The sequence below is a fragment of the Panthera onca genome, chromosome C2 (genome assembly GCF_046562875.1).
Source record: "Panthera onca isolate mPanOnc1 chromosome C2, mPanOnc1 haplotype 2, whole genome shotgun sequence".
Classification (NCBI taxonomy): Eukaryota; Metazoa; Chordata; class Mammalia; order Carnivora; family Felidae; genus Panthera; species Panthera onca.
Window position 1 is genome coordinate 132,731,339 of NC_138347.1, and position 15,535 is coordinate 132,746,873.

The following is a 15,535-nucleotide window of genomic DNA, read 5'->3' on the forward strand; positions in this document are numbered from 1 at the left end:
TCATTCAGATCAGATGCTCCCATTTCACAGACGTGGTGACTGAGGCCTCAGGAGGTACAGTTCCCCTCCCAAGGATGGTGTACCCGGTATCAGAGCAGAGGTTAGAAACCTGGTCCCCTAAGTCCTAGACCTCTTTCACCTGTAGTCCTGGTAGGAACCTCAGAACACTCATCCTCCACATCCGTAACATACATCCCCAAACTACTTAAGGGCATGGCCTTCAGCCTCAGACTCCTGAATTCAAATCTTGGCTCCCCCACCCTCTCGCTTGGCCATGTGACCTGGGAGAAGGGCTCAATCTTTCAGTCAGTGCCTCCAGTTGTCATCAATGTCCTCAAGAGCTGTTGTGAGAACCGGATGAACCATACAAAGCACTTAGCACGATACTGAGCATATAATAAGCTTTCAATCAATAACGATTTTTTATGTAGGTGCCATCATTCAATAAATGACCAAGGGTAGAAAGAACCAACACTTGTTGAACATTACACGCGAGGTACCATGCCAGGCACTTCATAAACATCACCTTATTTAATCCTTAACAGCCCTGCAAGGCAGGTATCACCCTTCCCATTTTAGACACAAGAAAATCAAACCCAGAAAAGACTGCACAGCTTATGAAGAGGCAGAGGGAGAATTCAAATCCAGCCCTCCTGAACTGCAAAGCCTGTGCTTTCCACCATCACATGCTATGCTGTTTAAGCATCTATTTGCTCCACAGCAAGTTCTCCTACCCATTTTTGACCTTACGTTTTATAGCATTAAAGCGTGGTCTGCTTTAACAAGTTCCAACTTGGGGAGTAGATCCAATTTCTAGCAAATGCATGCATTACCAAGGTTCTACTTCCCCACTGGAGATTATGGCAAAACCAGGGGCAAGGAAAGAAAGCAGCATGTCAAGAGCTGCCCAAGAAGGTTTAGAACCTTCCTCCTGAACCTGTAAAGTGCCTGCCTCAGTACTGCACTTTTGGCTTGAGGCTCCGTTAATTGTTTCTAATAGGCATTGAAGCCATGGCATAATTTTCTCTCGCACAAAATTTGTAAGACATCGGCGAAGTGGCACAGAGTTCCCTAAAACAAGACCATTGCCAAAACAAGGTGCATTGCCAAAAACTGCACCCTTTTGCTTTTGCTGTTGCTGGTTTGTTTAAGGATCACTGAGAATGCTAACCAAAGTCCTCACTCTCCTGGTTAACCATTAAAGCAACTCGAGGAGGCACTATGAAATGTAGCTGTTCATGAAATAAATGTAAATGGATGTCCTGCAGGCCTCAAAATGAGTCCCTGTGTATCACCGCCATGAGTGTGGCAGTTTTAAAATGTGGTTCAAAATTCCTTTTATTTTTTTTTATTTTAAAAATGTTTATTTTTGAGAGAGAGAGAGAATGTGTGTGTGCGAGCAGGGGAGGGGGAGAGAGGGAGGATGAATCTGAAGCAGGCTCTAAGCTGTCAGCACAGAACTCAACACAGGGCTCGAACTCCCAAACCATGAGATTGTGACCTGAGTCAAAGTCGGATGCTTCACTGACTGAGCTACTCAGGTGCCCCTAAAACGTGGTTCAAAATTCTCTGATACTCTCCCACCAAGGGATGGAGTCTGTGTCCCCTCCGCTTGTGGGTGAGCTCATGATTGCCTGGACCTAGAAATGTGACAGCTAGGAATGTGACAGAAGTGCTACGTCGGGACTCCCAAGGCTTAGAGAGAGAAAAGGCCATGATACTTCCACCTGATCATGTTGGATGCTCACCGTCAGGGGAGCCAAACGCCATGAGGCGGTCAGAGTGCCTGAGACAACATGCCGGAAAGGTCAGATTCAGCAGTCTGGTGGTCAACCCCGGCTGAGCTCTCGGCCAAGAGCCAGTGTCCCCAACCAGACACAGGAGTGGGCCTCCTCAGATGTCCCGTCCAGCCTTCAGAGGACCACAGCCCCAGCTGACATCAGACTGCAAATGCGTGAGACGCCTCCAGTGAGAGCCTTCTCCCAGCCTTCTCAGCCCCAGCTGAGCCTTCTCCAAGCCCTGGCCCACGATCATGGGCAAAATAAAGCAGTTGTTCTAAGCAATGAAGTTTTGGGGGAATTTGCTAGGTAGAAACAGTAACCAGAACAATGGAGGAGGACAACTCCCCATTATACTTTTCTTCCAATAAAGCCAAAAACCGGGGAAGAGAACTGTAGGCTTCAAGGCGATCAGAATGCAGCAGAACCCTTGCATGCCGGCGACAAAAGGGGAGCGTGGATGAAGACAACCAAACCCCATTCGCCGTGCCTCGGCTGAGTCTAAGGTCACAATCAGACGAGTTTACATGAAGTGGGCCTGTCTGTGGTTCCAACAGCAGATGTTCCTCTCGTGGTCTCCCTGTTGGCAGTTTCTGTCAGAGCAAACAATTATGTCTTAGATAACCCAGCAAAACACAGCAAGGGAAAAATCAGGCAAGGATAGGAAAAAAATTTTTTCCCATCTTCTTTTAAGGAAGTGAAAGAGGCGGATTCTAGGGGTGCCCTCAGTTGGTTAAATACCTGATTCTTGATTGCAGCTCGGGTCGTGCGCTCACAGTTTGTGAGTTTGAGCCCCTCATCGGGTTCTGCACTGATACTGCAGAGCGGGCTTGGAATTAATTCCCTCTCTCCCTCTCTGCCCCTCCCTCACTTGTGAGAAAGGAAAGGAAAGAAAAAGGAGGGAGAAAGAGAGAGAGAGAGAGAGCGGATTCTTGCAAAGATGCGCTTTGCAAATTATCATGAGACCCTTGGTGAAGGTGTACCACATAAAAGCCATACAGCTGTTACTGCTGGAAACATCTAAGTGAGGACAGGCAAGATTAAGTAACCCTCAAAGAGGAGGGCTGGGCAAAGATAACTGGGATAACTGCCAAGGGATAAGGTTCAAGAGATGTTTAACTCATCCAGCCAAAACACACACACACACACACACACACACACACACACTCCACTACGTGAGAAATCCCTACAATAAACGCTCAGAAGGAAAAATAACAGCTCTATGTGAAAAGGCGACAGACAGTCCACGGTGACCACTGTTCTGCGGACTAGGTGACCTGAAGCTTCTATCAACCACTGGGTAAGCAGCAAATCCATCAACCCCCCTAGCCTGTCTTCTTTTGAAGTGGAGATACTCAGAGGCAGAGGGATGGCATCTTGGAAAACCCTAATGATACAGTCATGTCACTAGGGAAAAGTTCGTTTGTACCATAACAAGGGCCTATGTTCCTATGATGGGTTCCGGCTGAGCGGCCAGCAAAGTTTATGTATTATCTCGCCAGTCTTTATAGCTTCAAAGGAAGACAGATCAGACTTTTTTTAAGGCAATAGAGTCTGTTCCAACATTAGATAGCTATTTCTGTGTTCTAGCCAGCAGCCCATACTCACAGCATTTGCTAACGGGACTCCAGGGAGCGAGATTGAGAAAGACAGCCTCCAAGTGCCCGCAGTCCCCATCCACTTAAAATTCATATAATAACTCGAATTCACATAATAACTAAGTTTCAATATCTAAATATTCTTAATACTTGAAATTTTTCCCACCATTGTATCTTGGTGATTTCTGTGTTTTACAGTAAGTGTATAAATGAGGGTTTCTTGGCTACAGAGAATCCTAAAATGCCTATATGGCACTTTTCATCCCCCCATGAATTACCACAATGACAGTTTAACAATACAGTAATTCATCAACAAACCCACTAACATCAGAGTTTATCTACAATTAAGGCAGGGACTACCAATCTCAACATTTTTTCCCCACCAGCCTTCATAGTTCCTAAAATTCCTTCCATAGAAATTCATTTCTTTGACTCATAAAGACATCTCTTTATAATTGAGCTTCATTCTCTACCCCCAACCCTTCCTTATAAAAGTGATAACATATGCTCATGGTAAATAATTCAGAAGATCCCAAGAAATAAAAACTAAAAATCACCAGGATTCTTAGCAACTAGCAATAACCACTAGTCATTTCTGTGGGTACATTTTTCTAGAGGCAGCCTTCTCAAACTATATGGTAATGGATCTTTGTTTTCCCTCAACCCACCAGGAATCAACACTTCCTTAGAATACAAACAAACTAGGAAAGTGGAATGCCCTGTGACTGTCACAGCAATGTTAAACTGCATTTTTAACAAGTTTCCAAAGTCTTACCCTCAATTTCTGTATTTACTTTTTTTTTTTTTTTTTTTTTTTGAGACAGAGACAGAGCATGAGCAGGGGAGGGGCAGAGAGAGGGGGAGACACAGAATCTGAAGCGGGCTCCAGGCTCTGAGCTGTCAGCACAGAGTCCGACGCGGGGCTTGAACTCACAAGCCATGAGATCATGACCTGAGCTGAAGTCGGACGCTCAACCGACTGAGCCACCCAGGCGCCCCCGTATTTGCCTCATCTTAATTGGTAACAAGCACCTCACGGTCTATGGGCCACACTAGACCTTTTTTCTTTCAGATGCACAGATTCTGTTACCGTGTGCATATGTCATTTTACATACGGTCTACATATTGTTTTATTACCGAATTTTTTCCCACCGAATAGATCATGGTCACTTGTCTCTAACCACACGTGCCATCCTGTTTTACCGTGAAAGGCCACTCTTGAAACCCTTGCATCTTACACCTAAAACCAGCAGGATATTGTTCATCAATTGTATTTTAATTAAAAACAAACGAACCCCTAGCATCTCCAAGTAGGGCAGAATCTTAAACTTTCACAAGCTAAGACCTCTCTACGTGAGGGACTTTGAGAAGGGGAAGGAGAGCACAGGTTGTGTTCTAGCAGTGTTGAAATTGTTCCCAGCCTAGGAACAGCCTGGGGACAAATGTAGTTCTGGAGTGGGCCCTAGAGAAAGGGGAGCCGCCTGTTTTGTAGGACACGATGCACGACCATGCCAAAGGGCCGGGGGTCCACAAGGACGTTCGATTCTAACCACAAGTTAACATCCATCCATTCCGACATTCATGGTACCTGTGTTCAGGTGCTGCTTAAAGTGCTGGGGCACAAAGATAGGAAGCCCAGCCACTCCCCCCACCAGGGCCCAGGGTAGTGGGGGTGCCAGACAAGTAAATAACTGACGGGAATACAGCCTGATGAACGTGCATGAGACAGGCACAGCTTAAGACAGGCTCCTGGGCCTGACTCCCAGAAATTCTGATTCCCTAGGTCTGTGTAGGGCCGAAAATTCTGCAACTCTAACAAAGTCCTACGTCAGCCTAAGGCAGCTGGTGCAAGGGCCCCACCTGGATGGCACTGCTCTAGAGCACTGGCTCATGACCAGGGGCCGTTTTGCACCCCCGGGGCCATTCTCAAGTCTGGAGGATGCTCGTCCGCCACAGAGCAATCAATCTAGAGTCAGACACTTGAACTCAGTTTGTTATCAGCAAAACGGTGAGAATAATGTCTATTGCATAATAATGTTCTGACGACTCAGCGAGTTTACGTATACAAAGTGCTTAGAACAGGGTCTGGCACGTCCTAGACACTATTATCATTAGATGTCATGGTTACTGAAGGGCAGTCAGGAGACAAAAACAGGCAGGGAAGACGTCCCAGGATGGACCGACGTCTCCCCTGCAAGGACGAACCACATTACAGCCCACATCTGTCCCGCTTCATTAACAGCAGCGATAATATTTATTGACGGCTTCCCAGGCACCATCATTGGAATGGGGAAACTGAGGCCCAGAGACATTAAGTAACTTGCCCAAAGCCGTGAAGGGGCAATCATGTTATTCACCCACCCGAACAGCGACTGAGCACCACAGGTAGTACCAGACAGATCCCAGGAGGGGACACACCCTAGCAAAGCAGGGCTCCCTCGGGGAAACTCATCCCCACACCCCAGTGGGCCAGCCACAGAGCAAAACCCTGGGGCTCCAGTGAGCAGAGTCCATCCCGCCGGACAAGCCCTCTCTCTGGCCCCCCACCAGAGCCAGTCTCTGACAAAGAAACGCCATGGCGGGGCGCAGAGGAGGAGAACGGAGCCACGGCCAGAGCCTGTGGCAGGCCTGGCTCCCACGGACAGCCCGTCAGAGAGGTCTCTGCATCCGGCACCCGGGGGCCTTGGTGCTGCCTGTCCCACATGCACGAGGCCTCTCCTTCACGCAGGCTGCTGCGTGGCTGTCAAAGCACTCCCTCTTGTCCTCCCGGCCTCCCTGGCATTTGGTCAAGAATCACTCCCTCAATTCACAGACGAGGTGACTCAGTTTCCAATGAGCCAAGTGCCCCTAAACGTCACCAGACCTCAGATTCTGCCCGTGTCACCGGATACCAAGACTAGTCTTCCCTCAGCCCGCTACTTCCCCACGACTTTGGGCTTGGATTTTTTCCTGACCGTAAAGTAATACAAATTCAATGCGCATAACTAAAAAAATATATATATAGAAAAGTATGAAGACCGTGAATATTGCTCATTTCTCATCAGAACGTGTATAATCTCTTCCACGCATTTTTATGCCTATAAACACAGATTTTTAGAACAGGACCATACTGCGTGCTCTTCCGGAACCTATCTCCATCCATACATCTTACCACGTTAATGACAAGCTGTGTCATCGTTTTAAGGCTTAGGCTACCAGCAGTGCCTGTGCCTTGTATTCATTTTACAGATCCCCTATTGACAGTCATTTAGATTCAAAATTTTCCAACATTTTTAAACGATGCTGCCATGAACGTTATTGGACCTATATCCTTGCCTAGTTATTCCCTAAGGATAAATTCTTACATGTGTGATGGCTGAGTCAAAAGTTACTGTCCCTTGACATCCCAGCAGCAGTGTGGGGGGTATGTCACTGAAGCAGGAAGCCCTAAATCCTACCATTCTGATGGCCAAACTTCAAGCCAACTTGTGGGGACAGCAGCAGCTCCAGCTCAAATCACCCAGAGGCACCTAGAAAAGTCCTCAAGTGTGTTTACCTTTACAACCAGCCATCCCACCCTTCCCAGCACGGCCCAAGCTGAGGTGATGTCTGGATGGTCAGCTCTCTTCCTTCTCCACTGCCAGGCCCCTGGGATATTAACTGACCCTCCCAGATAACTTGGGGGTCTCCAGGCCTCAACTCTGATGCCCCTCCATTCCAACAAAGCTGCCCCTGGCTCCCCAAAGGCCACACACATGCCTCTGAGTAACTACATGCCTGAATCCAGGAAACCCAAGCTTGGAGAGGGCAGGGAGCCTGTGTGTGAGGTTGTGTGGAGTGCCCTACGCAGGACTCAACCTACGGGGAGGTGGGGGGAGGATGCCCAGTATTGTCACACAATTATCTCCAGGCCAATGCCTACTGGAACCAGATCTCACCGAAGTACAGAAGTCCCAGCGTGGACCTTCTTCAAAGCACAACTAGAGTCTCACAGGGCTTTCCCCAGTACACATGTGCACTCACTCATATGTCTGTCTGTCTCTCTCTCTCTAATACACACACACACACACACACACACACACGCACCTTGAAGGAGAAAGTGCTCAGATGTGACAACACTGTCCTTTCAGAAAAGAACTTCTCTCTTGCCCTGACTTGTGCTAACAATTCATTAGAGAGAGGCCAGGCTGCTTCCAATTCACCTCTGCCTTTCCTCTCCCACCCTTGAGTTTCCAAGGACAAAACAGTTGGGTTTTTTGTTTTATTTTAAAGAGAAAGTGTTTGCTGGTTTCTGGGAGGGGGAAAAAGGCAGATTCTAGGTGCAGGCCTTATGCAAATTTGGGGAACACAGCTGGCCAGAATCAAATGCCTTTTCAAACCACCCCACCCAAGCAGTGAGAGAAAGAGTATGAGCATTTACAATTCACTGCCTTCACCTCCCTGGGGAAAGGGCAGGCTGAAAAGTCAGCTTTTGATTACTTGGAGCCAGAAAAGCTGTCCATGGGCAACTAGCCCTGATGCTGTCCTTCCTCCTCCTCTCTGACCATTTCCCAGCCCTACAACAGCCCGCAAGCAGGGGAGATAATGAAAACCACACACATCACGGTAAAAAATAAATGACTGGCAAGGAATATCGCTTGTTTTAACAAACACTTGAAAAAAGACAGCTCTGTATAACATGCATTGCAAAAGTACATCAGCACATTTACACACCGAACGACACATTTCTCTGACTCCTGCATCCACGGCTCACCCCGCCCCAAGGACACTGGACACCCCCCACCCTTGCTGGTGCTCAGTAAGCCCAGCTTAGCACTGGCTGTTCCCTCTGGCTGGAATGCTCTTCCCCCACATGGCCGTGAGGTACATTCTCTCCAGACATGCTTTCAGGGAAGCCTTTCAAACCCACCATAGGTAACAATGCATCCTCCTGACTCCAAAATACCCACCCTGTGAGGCCTCTCCCTGCCTTATTTTTCTCCTCACGGCATATCACCAGGAAACCTACTGTGTACTTTCATTATTTAACTGGAATTCTCTGCCCATTCTCTCCGTTGCTCGCTCCCCTTCGCTGTTCTCAGTACACAGTAGGTGCTCAGTAAGTACTCAATGATTCAAGCTGACTCATCAACATGTCTGGGGGTGGGGGGGAATACAGCTTCTTAATTTGAAATATCAGGCTTATATCCCAGGGCTTTCTGGTTAAAAGGTTACTCCGTCAACAGCCTGGAAGGACTGGCCCTCTTGATATAAATCAGAGTGCAAAGGGGATACAACATTGTTTAAACAATGTCAGAGGTAAACCGTGGTTGCAGGAAGAGGCAGATATCCAAGTGACAACATGGCGGGTGGCTGGCATCCAAAGGCCTTTTGGTACTCTCCGATTTCAACAACCAACACAAGAGACGGGATATGGAGGTGAATCCGGGCCCCGCACCTCACCTACGGCTGCCCAGAGACAACCGTGCCACATTCTGAGTGAAGGAGCAGCTAACACAAACCTCATCACCAATCTGCTCCCACTGGAGTCCAAGTCAGGAGGGGTGCTGGGCGCTCCAGACCATAATTAAAAAGCAAAGGGAAAGGAAATGCAGAAGCCAAAGGCCCTCCCCTAGAGGCTCTGAAATTACGCGCAATCAATCCTCATTATTTGCAGATTCCATACTCATTAAAATTTCTAATTCCAAAATCAATACTGTCGGAGCTCCTGCAGTCATTCATGGACATGCCCAGTGGCCGCACTCCCACGGTCCGTTTAGTGCCACACTTTTTGCACTTTTGTGCTTTGTGTTGGGGAATCAGCTGTTCTGTTTTGGTTTGAAGTTGATTTATTTCGAGAGAGAGCGCGCCTGTGCGCACGAGTGGGGGAGGGACAGAGAGAGAGAGAGGGAGAGAGAGAGATTCCCAAGGAGGCTCCACGCTGTCCCCCACGTGAGGTTCAGACTCACGATCAGGGAGATCATGACCTGACGCTGAAATCGAGAGTCAGACGCCCCCTAGGCAGCCAGCTGTCTCAAAGGCCCCCAAGCCCAGTGCTGACACGCTGGCTAGTGTTTAGTGCTCCTGAGCCCAAGAAGGTGGTGACGGGGCCTTAACGGAGAACGTCCGTGTGTTTAGGCAAGCTGTGTTCAGGCATGAGTCACAGCGCTGTTGCCTTTGAGCCCAACGTTAATGAATCAACAATGTGTACCAGACAGACTGTCTTTAAACAGCAACACACATAAAACAAGGTAACATATTGACTGGCTGACCAAAACTGTTGCGACCAGAGGCTCACGGGAGCGTAATACAGGGTCGGGTTCCTGTGGGTCTCTGGGCACAACACTCTGCACCCCCCCAACCCCACTAGGAGCAACGGTTCGGCATCCACGCAAGCGAGTGATCACGGCGACTTTACAGAGAACTATCAGCACGAAGACGAGAACCAACCCAGTGTTAAAATGGCTGTTTCCTGCCCCACATCTTTGGGCACACTCCCCTCCTCCACCCCCACTGCTCACTCCATCTGCTTCCCTTCGCACAGGGACTCTCCCTCACCACAGGCTTCAGCTCAGGTGTCTTCCAGCGACCCCCCTTCCCCCCCCCCCCATCCCCTGCCACATCACTCTTTGACCGCAGTTACTACAATCAGCAATTATTATCTATCTCTCGGTTCCTCACCCTCGGCTAAAATTAAACTCCCCAAAGGCGAGTCCAGTTCACCCGGGTATATGCAGCGGCCAACAGAGCATCCGCCCCGAGCCTGGTGCCCAGGGCTTGACTGAAGGAACACAGCCCCCCCCCCCCCCCCCAACACACACACACAGACACATCCTCCTCCCTCCAGGCTCCGGCAACATATCAAGTGTCAGGGTGCCCGCACGGAGGGTGAAATCTCAGTGCTCCTTAGTGAGTATGACAGGAAACATCTAGCAGCCCTGGGGCCACATGTAGCTATTAAGCACACAAACACAACACCAATACAGCCCCCGTTGTGGGCTCTCAAGCACCAATACAGCCCCCGTTGTGATGTGCTGTAAGTGGAAAACATGCACAAGAATTTGGAGACTACAAAGCTACACGTAAAACATCTCTTTACTTGTTTTGATATTGACAGTGTACGATGTTGGGCATTCTGGGCTACACAACACAGAGCAAAATTCATTTCAGCCGTTTACTTTCTAATGTGGCCACTAGGGAAGTTTTAATGCCTTCCATGGCTTGCATGATACTTCGGTGAGTCCACCTTGCTTGTAACACCACCAAGAAAAGGTCAGCCAGCAACACAGGCCAGTTCTGACCACCTCTCTTCACTGCTGCCTAGTGATCTCCAGAGCGAGGCAGGAAACACCTGTCCTGCAGCTTCCTGTGACAGACAAATACTTAAGTGTATTCAGAAAGAGGATTGTGAAATCAGAGTGAAAAGTTTATCAGGTGAACTAATTTTATATTCAGAAGGTTAGCGCACCATATGGGGCTATCTTGTTCATGACCCAAAAAAAGTGGAGTACGGGCAGACAAATTTTGTCAAAGAAAGAAAGCAATCGTTTGCAAAAAAAAACAAAAAAAACAAGACTATTTCCAACTTGTCTACTCCTACTTGGAATGGAAGAACATGAGAGCTAGCAGGCATGTGGAAAATGACCAGCTTCTGCCACATCACAGAACCAGTAGGCCCAGTACCCCCACATCCTCATCTGGTGAGGAGGTAGACCCCCAACTTCCAGGACTGTGCTCTCCAGAAATTTCTACGATGATGGAACTGTTCTCTGCTCTGCCCAATATGGTGGCTACTAGGCTCCTGAGAGGCGGCTACACTGACTGAATTTTTAATCTTGTATCTTTTTAAATTTTTTTTAATGTTTTTATTTATTTTTGAGACAGAGAGAGACAGAGCATGAATGGGGGAGGGGCAGAGAGAGAGAGAGACACAGAATCGGAAGCAGGCTCCAGGCTCAGAGCCGTCAGCCCAGAGCCCGACGCGGGGCTCGAACTCACAGACCGCGAGATCGTGACCTGAGCTGAAGTCGGACGCTTAACCGACTGAGCCACCCAGGCGCCCCTAATCTTGTATCATTTTAATTAATTTAAAATTAAATAGCCACACACGGCCAGTGACTACCACACTGGACAGCACGGTTCTAGGCGGCCGTAACAGGAGGACACACAGCTTGTGAAAACCCTTTGTAAACTCTACAGCCCTGCAGAAATGGTAGGGTTTTTTGTCGTTGAATATTATTAGAAATGTGAGATTCTGAGAGATTTCAATTGCCCAAAGAGCCTCAACTCATCAGCGATCAAAACATTTTAAATAAACATGCAGGTTTTACTTCACTTGGGGGGAGAAGGGCAGCCAGGGTTCATGGATACATACAATCAGAATAGAGGGGTTGGCGATAACCCTTCACACACAACTCAGAAAACAAGCTTTTAATCTTTTTTTTTTTTTTTTTTGCCACACCCAGATTTGGTGCCTCGGGGGCCTAGCCATGCAGCCAGAAGTCAAGACTGCCAGCGTATTCCCAGTAGATTATTCCTATCTCCCCCACCCTCATTCTTAGGGACCAGATGTTTCCTGCCCTTTCCGGTGACCTTCCCTGCTATTTCTCCTGCTACAGAAACGGTCCTCCCAATAGCTCCCTGCATCCCTTCAACTCTGACAGAATCATTCACAGGCTCTCAGATACATGCGGGGCTTGTTCAAATTTGCTGATGGATGGTAAATCCAACCACTACTAAAAAGGGCTGGGGACTAATTGGTAGTTGTGAAGAATGCTCATCTGTTTACACTCACATTGGAAGATGCTCATGAAATTCAAATCAAGTTCTAGTCTCTCCCAAGATTCTTCCCAGCAGGAAAGCCCTTCCAGTCTAAACAGCTTTTCCTTACCATTAAGATAATTACATTCTACACGCAAGCAGACAATAAAGAAATGAGCAGGGAGATGGAAGGGGGGTGAATTTTTAGGACAGAAAGTCAAAAACAGCAGAAGTCTAAGGAAATACGCAATGTTTCCAAGTACAAACGTAAGGAACCCCCCGAAAATATTTAAGAGATTCTGTGAACTCATTCGTTCTTCTCTATGAAACAATGCAGCTAATTCTCCCCTCAATCCTTTCAAGCTTTTCCACAAGACACATGAACTTCAAGGCTCCACACAGCCCCTGGTTTTGGCCCCACGGAGCTCCCATGATGAAAAACACGTGAAATAGGATCCACATGTGTTCCACCCACACACTGGGCTCAGCAGCGTATTTTATTCTGTCAGACAGCGGGCTGTTGCTCAACTCCATGGAGGGGACGCCAGCAGTCATCCTCCAGCTATTAAAACAAAATCAAGCAGCCTCGTGTCAGCAGGACTGACACTACCTCACCAGGAACCAGGGACCCAGCCTTCTGTACCTCAAGTTCAGTCTCCCGTCTGTTGATGTCATCCGTGGATTGATTTAACTTCTCCAGTTCTCCCTAGTGAAGAGAAGAGGGGGGGGGGGGGGGGAAAGATTGAAACGATTTGTCTTTTGTTTCCAGTAGGACTGAGCTCATTCTCTGCAAAAGTACTCCAGCACAATTTGTAGGAAGAGGGACAAGTCAATATTAATTCTCAAGGAAAATAGCTGAGCCTTGGCTGGAAAAGCAAATGAAACGTCGGTATTTCTGAAATCTTTTTCTCGATGGTGTCCTTTCAAAAATGTCTTAAGGTCCTAGGAATTTTTTTCTTAGAAGGTCAAGTATTTATTCCAGGTACGTGCCTTCAGGTAAACCCACCTGTTACAAATGGTTTAAGAGTCAAATCAAAACAGTACCTTCTGCCTTACAAGAAAAACTATGCAGAAAAGACAATAAAAGAAAATAAACAAGGCCAAGCTAAAACTCTAAACCCAGTGAAATGATGTAGATCAAGGGTAGAATTCTGGCATTAACTCATTAGTGGTTATTTTTCTAGAGATGAAAATCTTTTCAAACAGCCAATTAAAGCCTCCTAGCTGTTTTTAACAAAACAAAAATAACTTTAATCCTGATCCTTAAAATAAATATTTCTAAACTAACATTTTGTAAAAAGTACCCAGCACAAGTTAACTCATTTTACTCTGCAGACAAAGGATCTTGTTAACAGAAATCCTGTACCAGGAAAACAAGATTTAGTAGTCTAAACTAGTGATTTTAATTAATAGAATCCCTAACGAAAAGATTTTTCCACCTGATCTTTATCTTGCTAATCTGCCAAAACAATTCATTTAAATGGCAACAGCTGAGTTAAATGAGCTTTTAATTGATCTGTGCACTGAAAAACCAATTAGGGCTCCAGAAATTGCGGCGCATGGTTAAAAGCAATATATATATTAAATGATTTATGAAAAGAGGAGAAAAACCAGTCTTGGAAAGGGATTTGCCGTGCTTTTTGCCTAGAGGGTGAGGAGGTTAAGCTGTCACTCCTAGATCTTGCCTTGGAAATTGTTTTTTAATCATCTCCCTCAGAAATGGAGGCACAGAGAGCCAGGCCAATCCCCTCGCCTTCTCCCCGCGTCAGCTTTGCGCATCAGTTGTCCCCGATTTCTGTTCACACCCCGACCCCGTAACAAGGAAAAGCTGGGTTTTCAACCATTCGCAGCCAAGCGGAGGTCTGAGCCTGTGGTGACAATAAGCCCTTTGCTAACAATGCATCAGAGGAGGCGGAAGATGGCTCAGGCCGGGCACCTCCGCCAGGTGAGGACTCGCAACCCGGCCACGGTGCCAGCCCACGCTGCAGGGGCGGACAACGCCCACGGTGCCCAGGCCCACGCGGGCCGGGCGACCCCTCTGCCCCCAGCCCCGAGGCCGCGCGACGACCGCAGCTAGCCTGGCCGGCGAGGGCCGGGGGGTGGGGGAGGACCCCAACACCCGCAGGGTGCCCCCGCCCCCTTTTTCCCTTTGTTGCACATCCGCCCGAACCGCTGGGCAGGCTGCGGCGACCCCCAGGTCCGGCGGGGGTCTGCGGGGGATCCCCGCGATACAGTCAGGCCGCATCCACGCGGGCACTGCTGCCTCCCCACGAACCCGGTAAAACTGGGAATTCAGACCCTCTCTTCTCGCCCCCGAGCTACGCAGCCACCATTCCCCCGGACCGCAGGCACCGGGGGCTGCGAGGCCAGCGCCAAGTGTAGATGCCCACCACCGCGGCGCCCCCCGCGCGCCCTACCTGGATCCGGGGGTCCACCTCTTCTTCCTCCTCCAGCCCCTGTTCCATCCCCTCTTCCTCCTCCTCCTCCAAGTCCCGGGCGGACGGCGGGAGCTCTGCCGGCTCCTCGGAGCGGCTCCGCTTCAGCGCCGCGTCCATGCGGGCAGCCGGAACGCCGACCGCGCGGCGGACTTCGGAGCGTCCGGAGGGGCGGCGGTCGCCGCAGGCTCGGCCAGAGCCGACTCGCCCCAGTCCCGGCACGGTCCCGAGGCGCCGCGGCCGACACCAGGGAGGCGCCGCTCGCCGATGCGGATCCCGCCGGCCCGGGCTGAGCGGAGGAAATGGGCGCGGCCGCCCCCTTTCTGCCGAGGCCGTCAGCGCAGCGGCGCCCGCTCCGCCCTCGCCCCGGCGGGCCGCCCTCGGCGCTGTGACTGTTCCGCGGCCGGTCCCAGCCGCCCAGGTCTCCGTCACAAAAACCCCAGCTCCCTGAAAACCCTCAGGGTGGTGGCACAGGAGAGCCTTCCCCCTTCTATCAACTTAGCGGGGGGGGGATCACAAAGTACGCAACGTTGGCCGCCTGCTTTCGGGGTAGCTCTCTTCCTCCCTCCACAGCCAAGGCAAACTGACTGTATGGAAGGAAAGTTTGGGGTATTTCCACGGCCTGAAGTCACCTTGGGAAGCTTGTGACCCTGGACCAGTTTCAAGACGCACTCAAATCCCTGTATGCCTCCAAAGCACGTTTCTCCCCTTGGGTGAACCTTGGGAATTGTATTTGAAGGGTTCCCCCAGAAACGGAAATGAAACATACGCTCACATAGACACAAAAGTACAGAGGGAAGCTAGGTGCACGCGCGTTCATGGATTCCTTGTCCAAAGGCTCCGTGGCCCTCGCTGTGCGGAGCTCCAGACCCAAATACCTGTGCTCTCACAGTTGTGGGATTGGCCTACCTGAATAGCCACCAAGCACGGAAAATCCAGCGATGATCATGGATGTGGTTGGTTGGGTACAGCCTTCTCCAGGTGGCAACAGGTGTAACCTCCTGTT

The 15,535-nt window shown here is 49.3% G+C and overlaps 1 protein-coding gene across 1 annotated transcript in view; it reads right to left on the reverse strand.

The window, feature by feature from the left end:
- The window catches only part of SH3BP5 (SH3 domain binding protein 5), a 77,257-nt gene extending 62,372 nt beyond the window's left edge, over positions 1 to 14,885 (reverse strand). The window contains exons 1-2 of the mRNA XM_078432358.2: positions 14,512 to 14,885; positions 12,738 to 12,800 (exon numbers count right to left, since the gene is read on the reverse strand). Coding sequence (XP_078288484.1) covers positions 12,738 to 12,800; positions 14,512 to 14,649 — 201 coding nt within the window. The 5' untranslated portion in view covers positions 14,650 to 14,885. The remainder of the gene's footprint in view (positions 1 to 12,737; positions 12,801 to 14,511) is intronic.
- Positions 14,886 to 15,535: the final 650 nt, after the last annotated feature.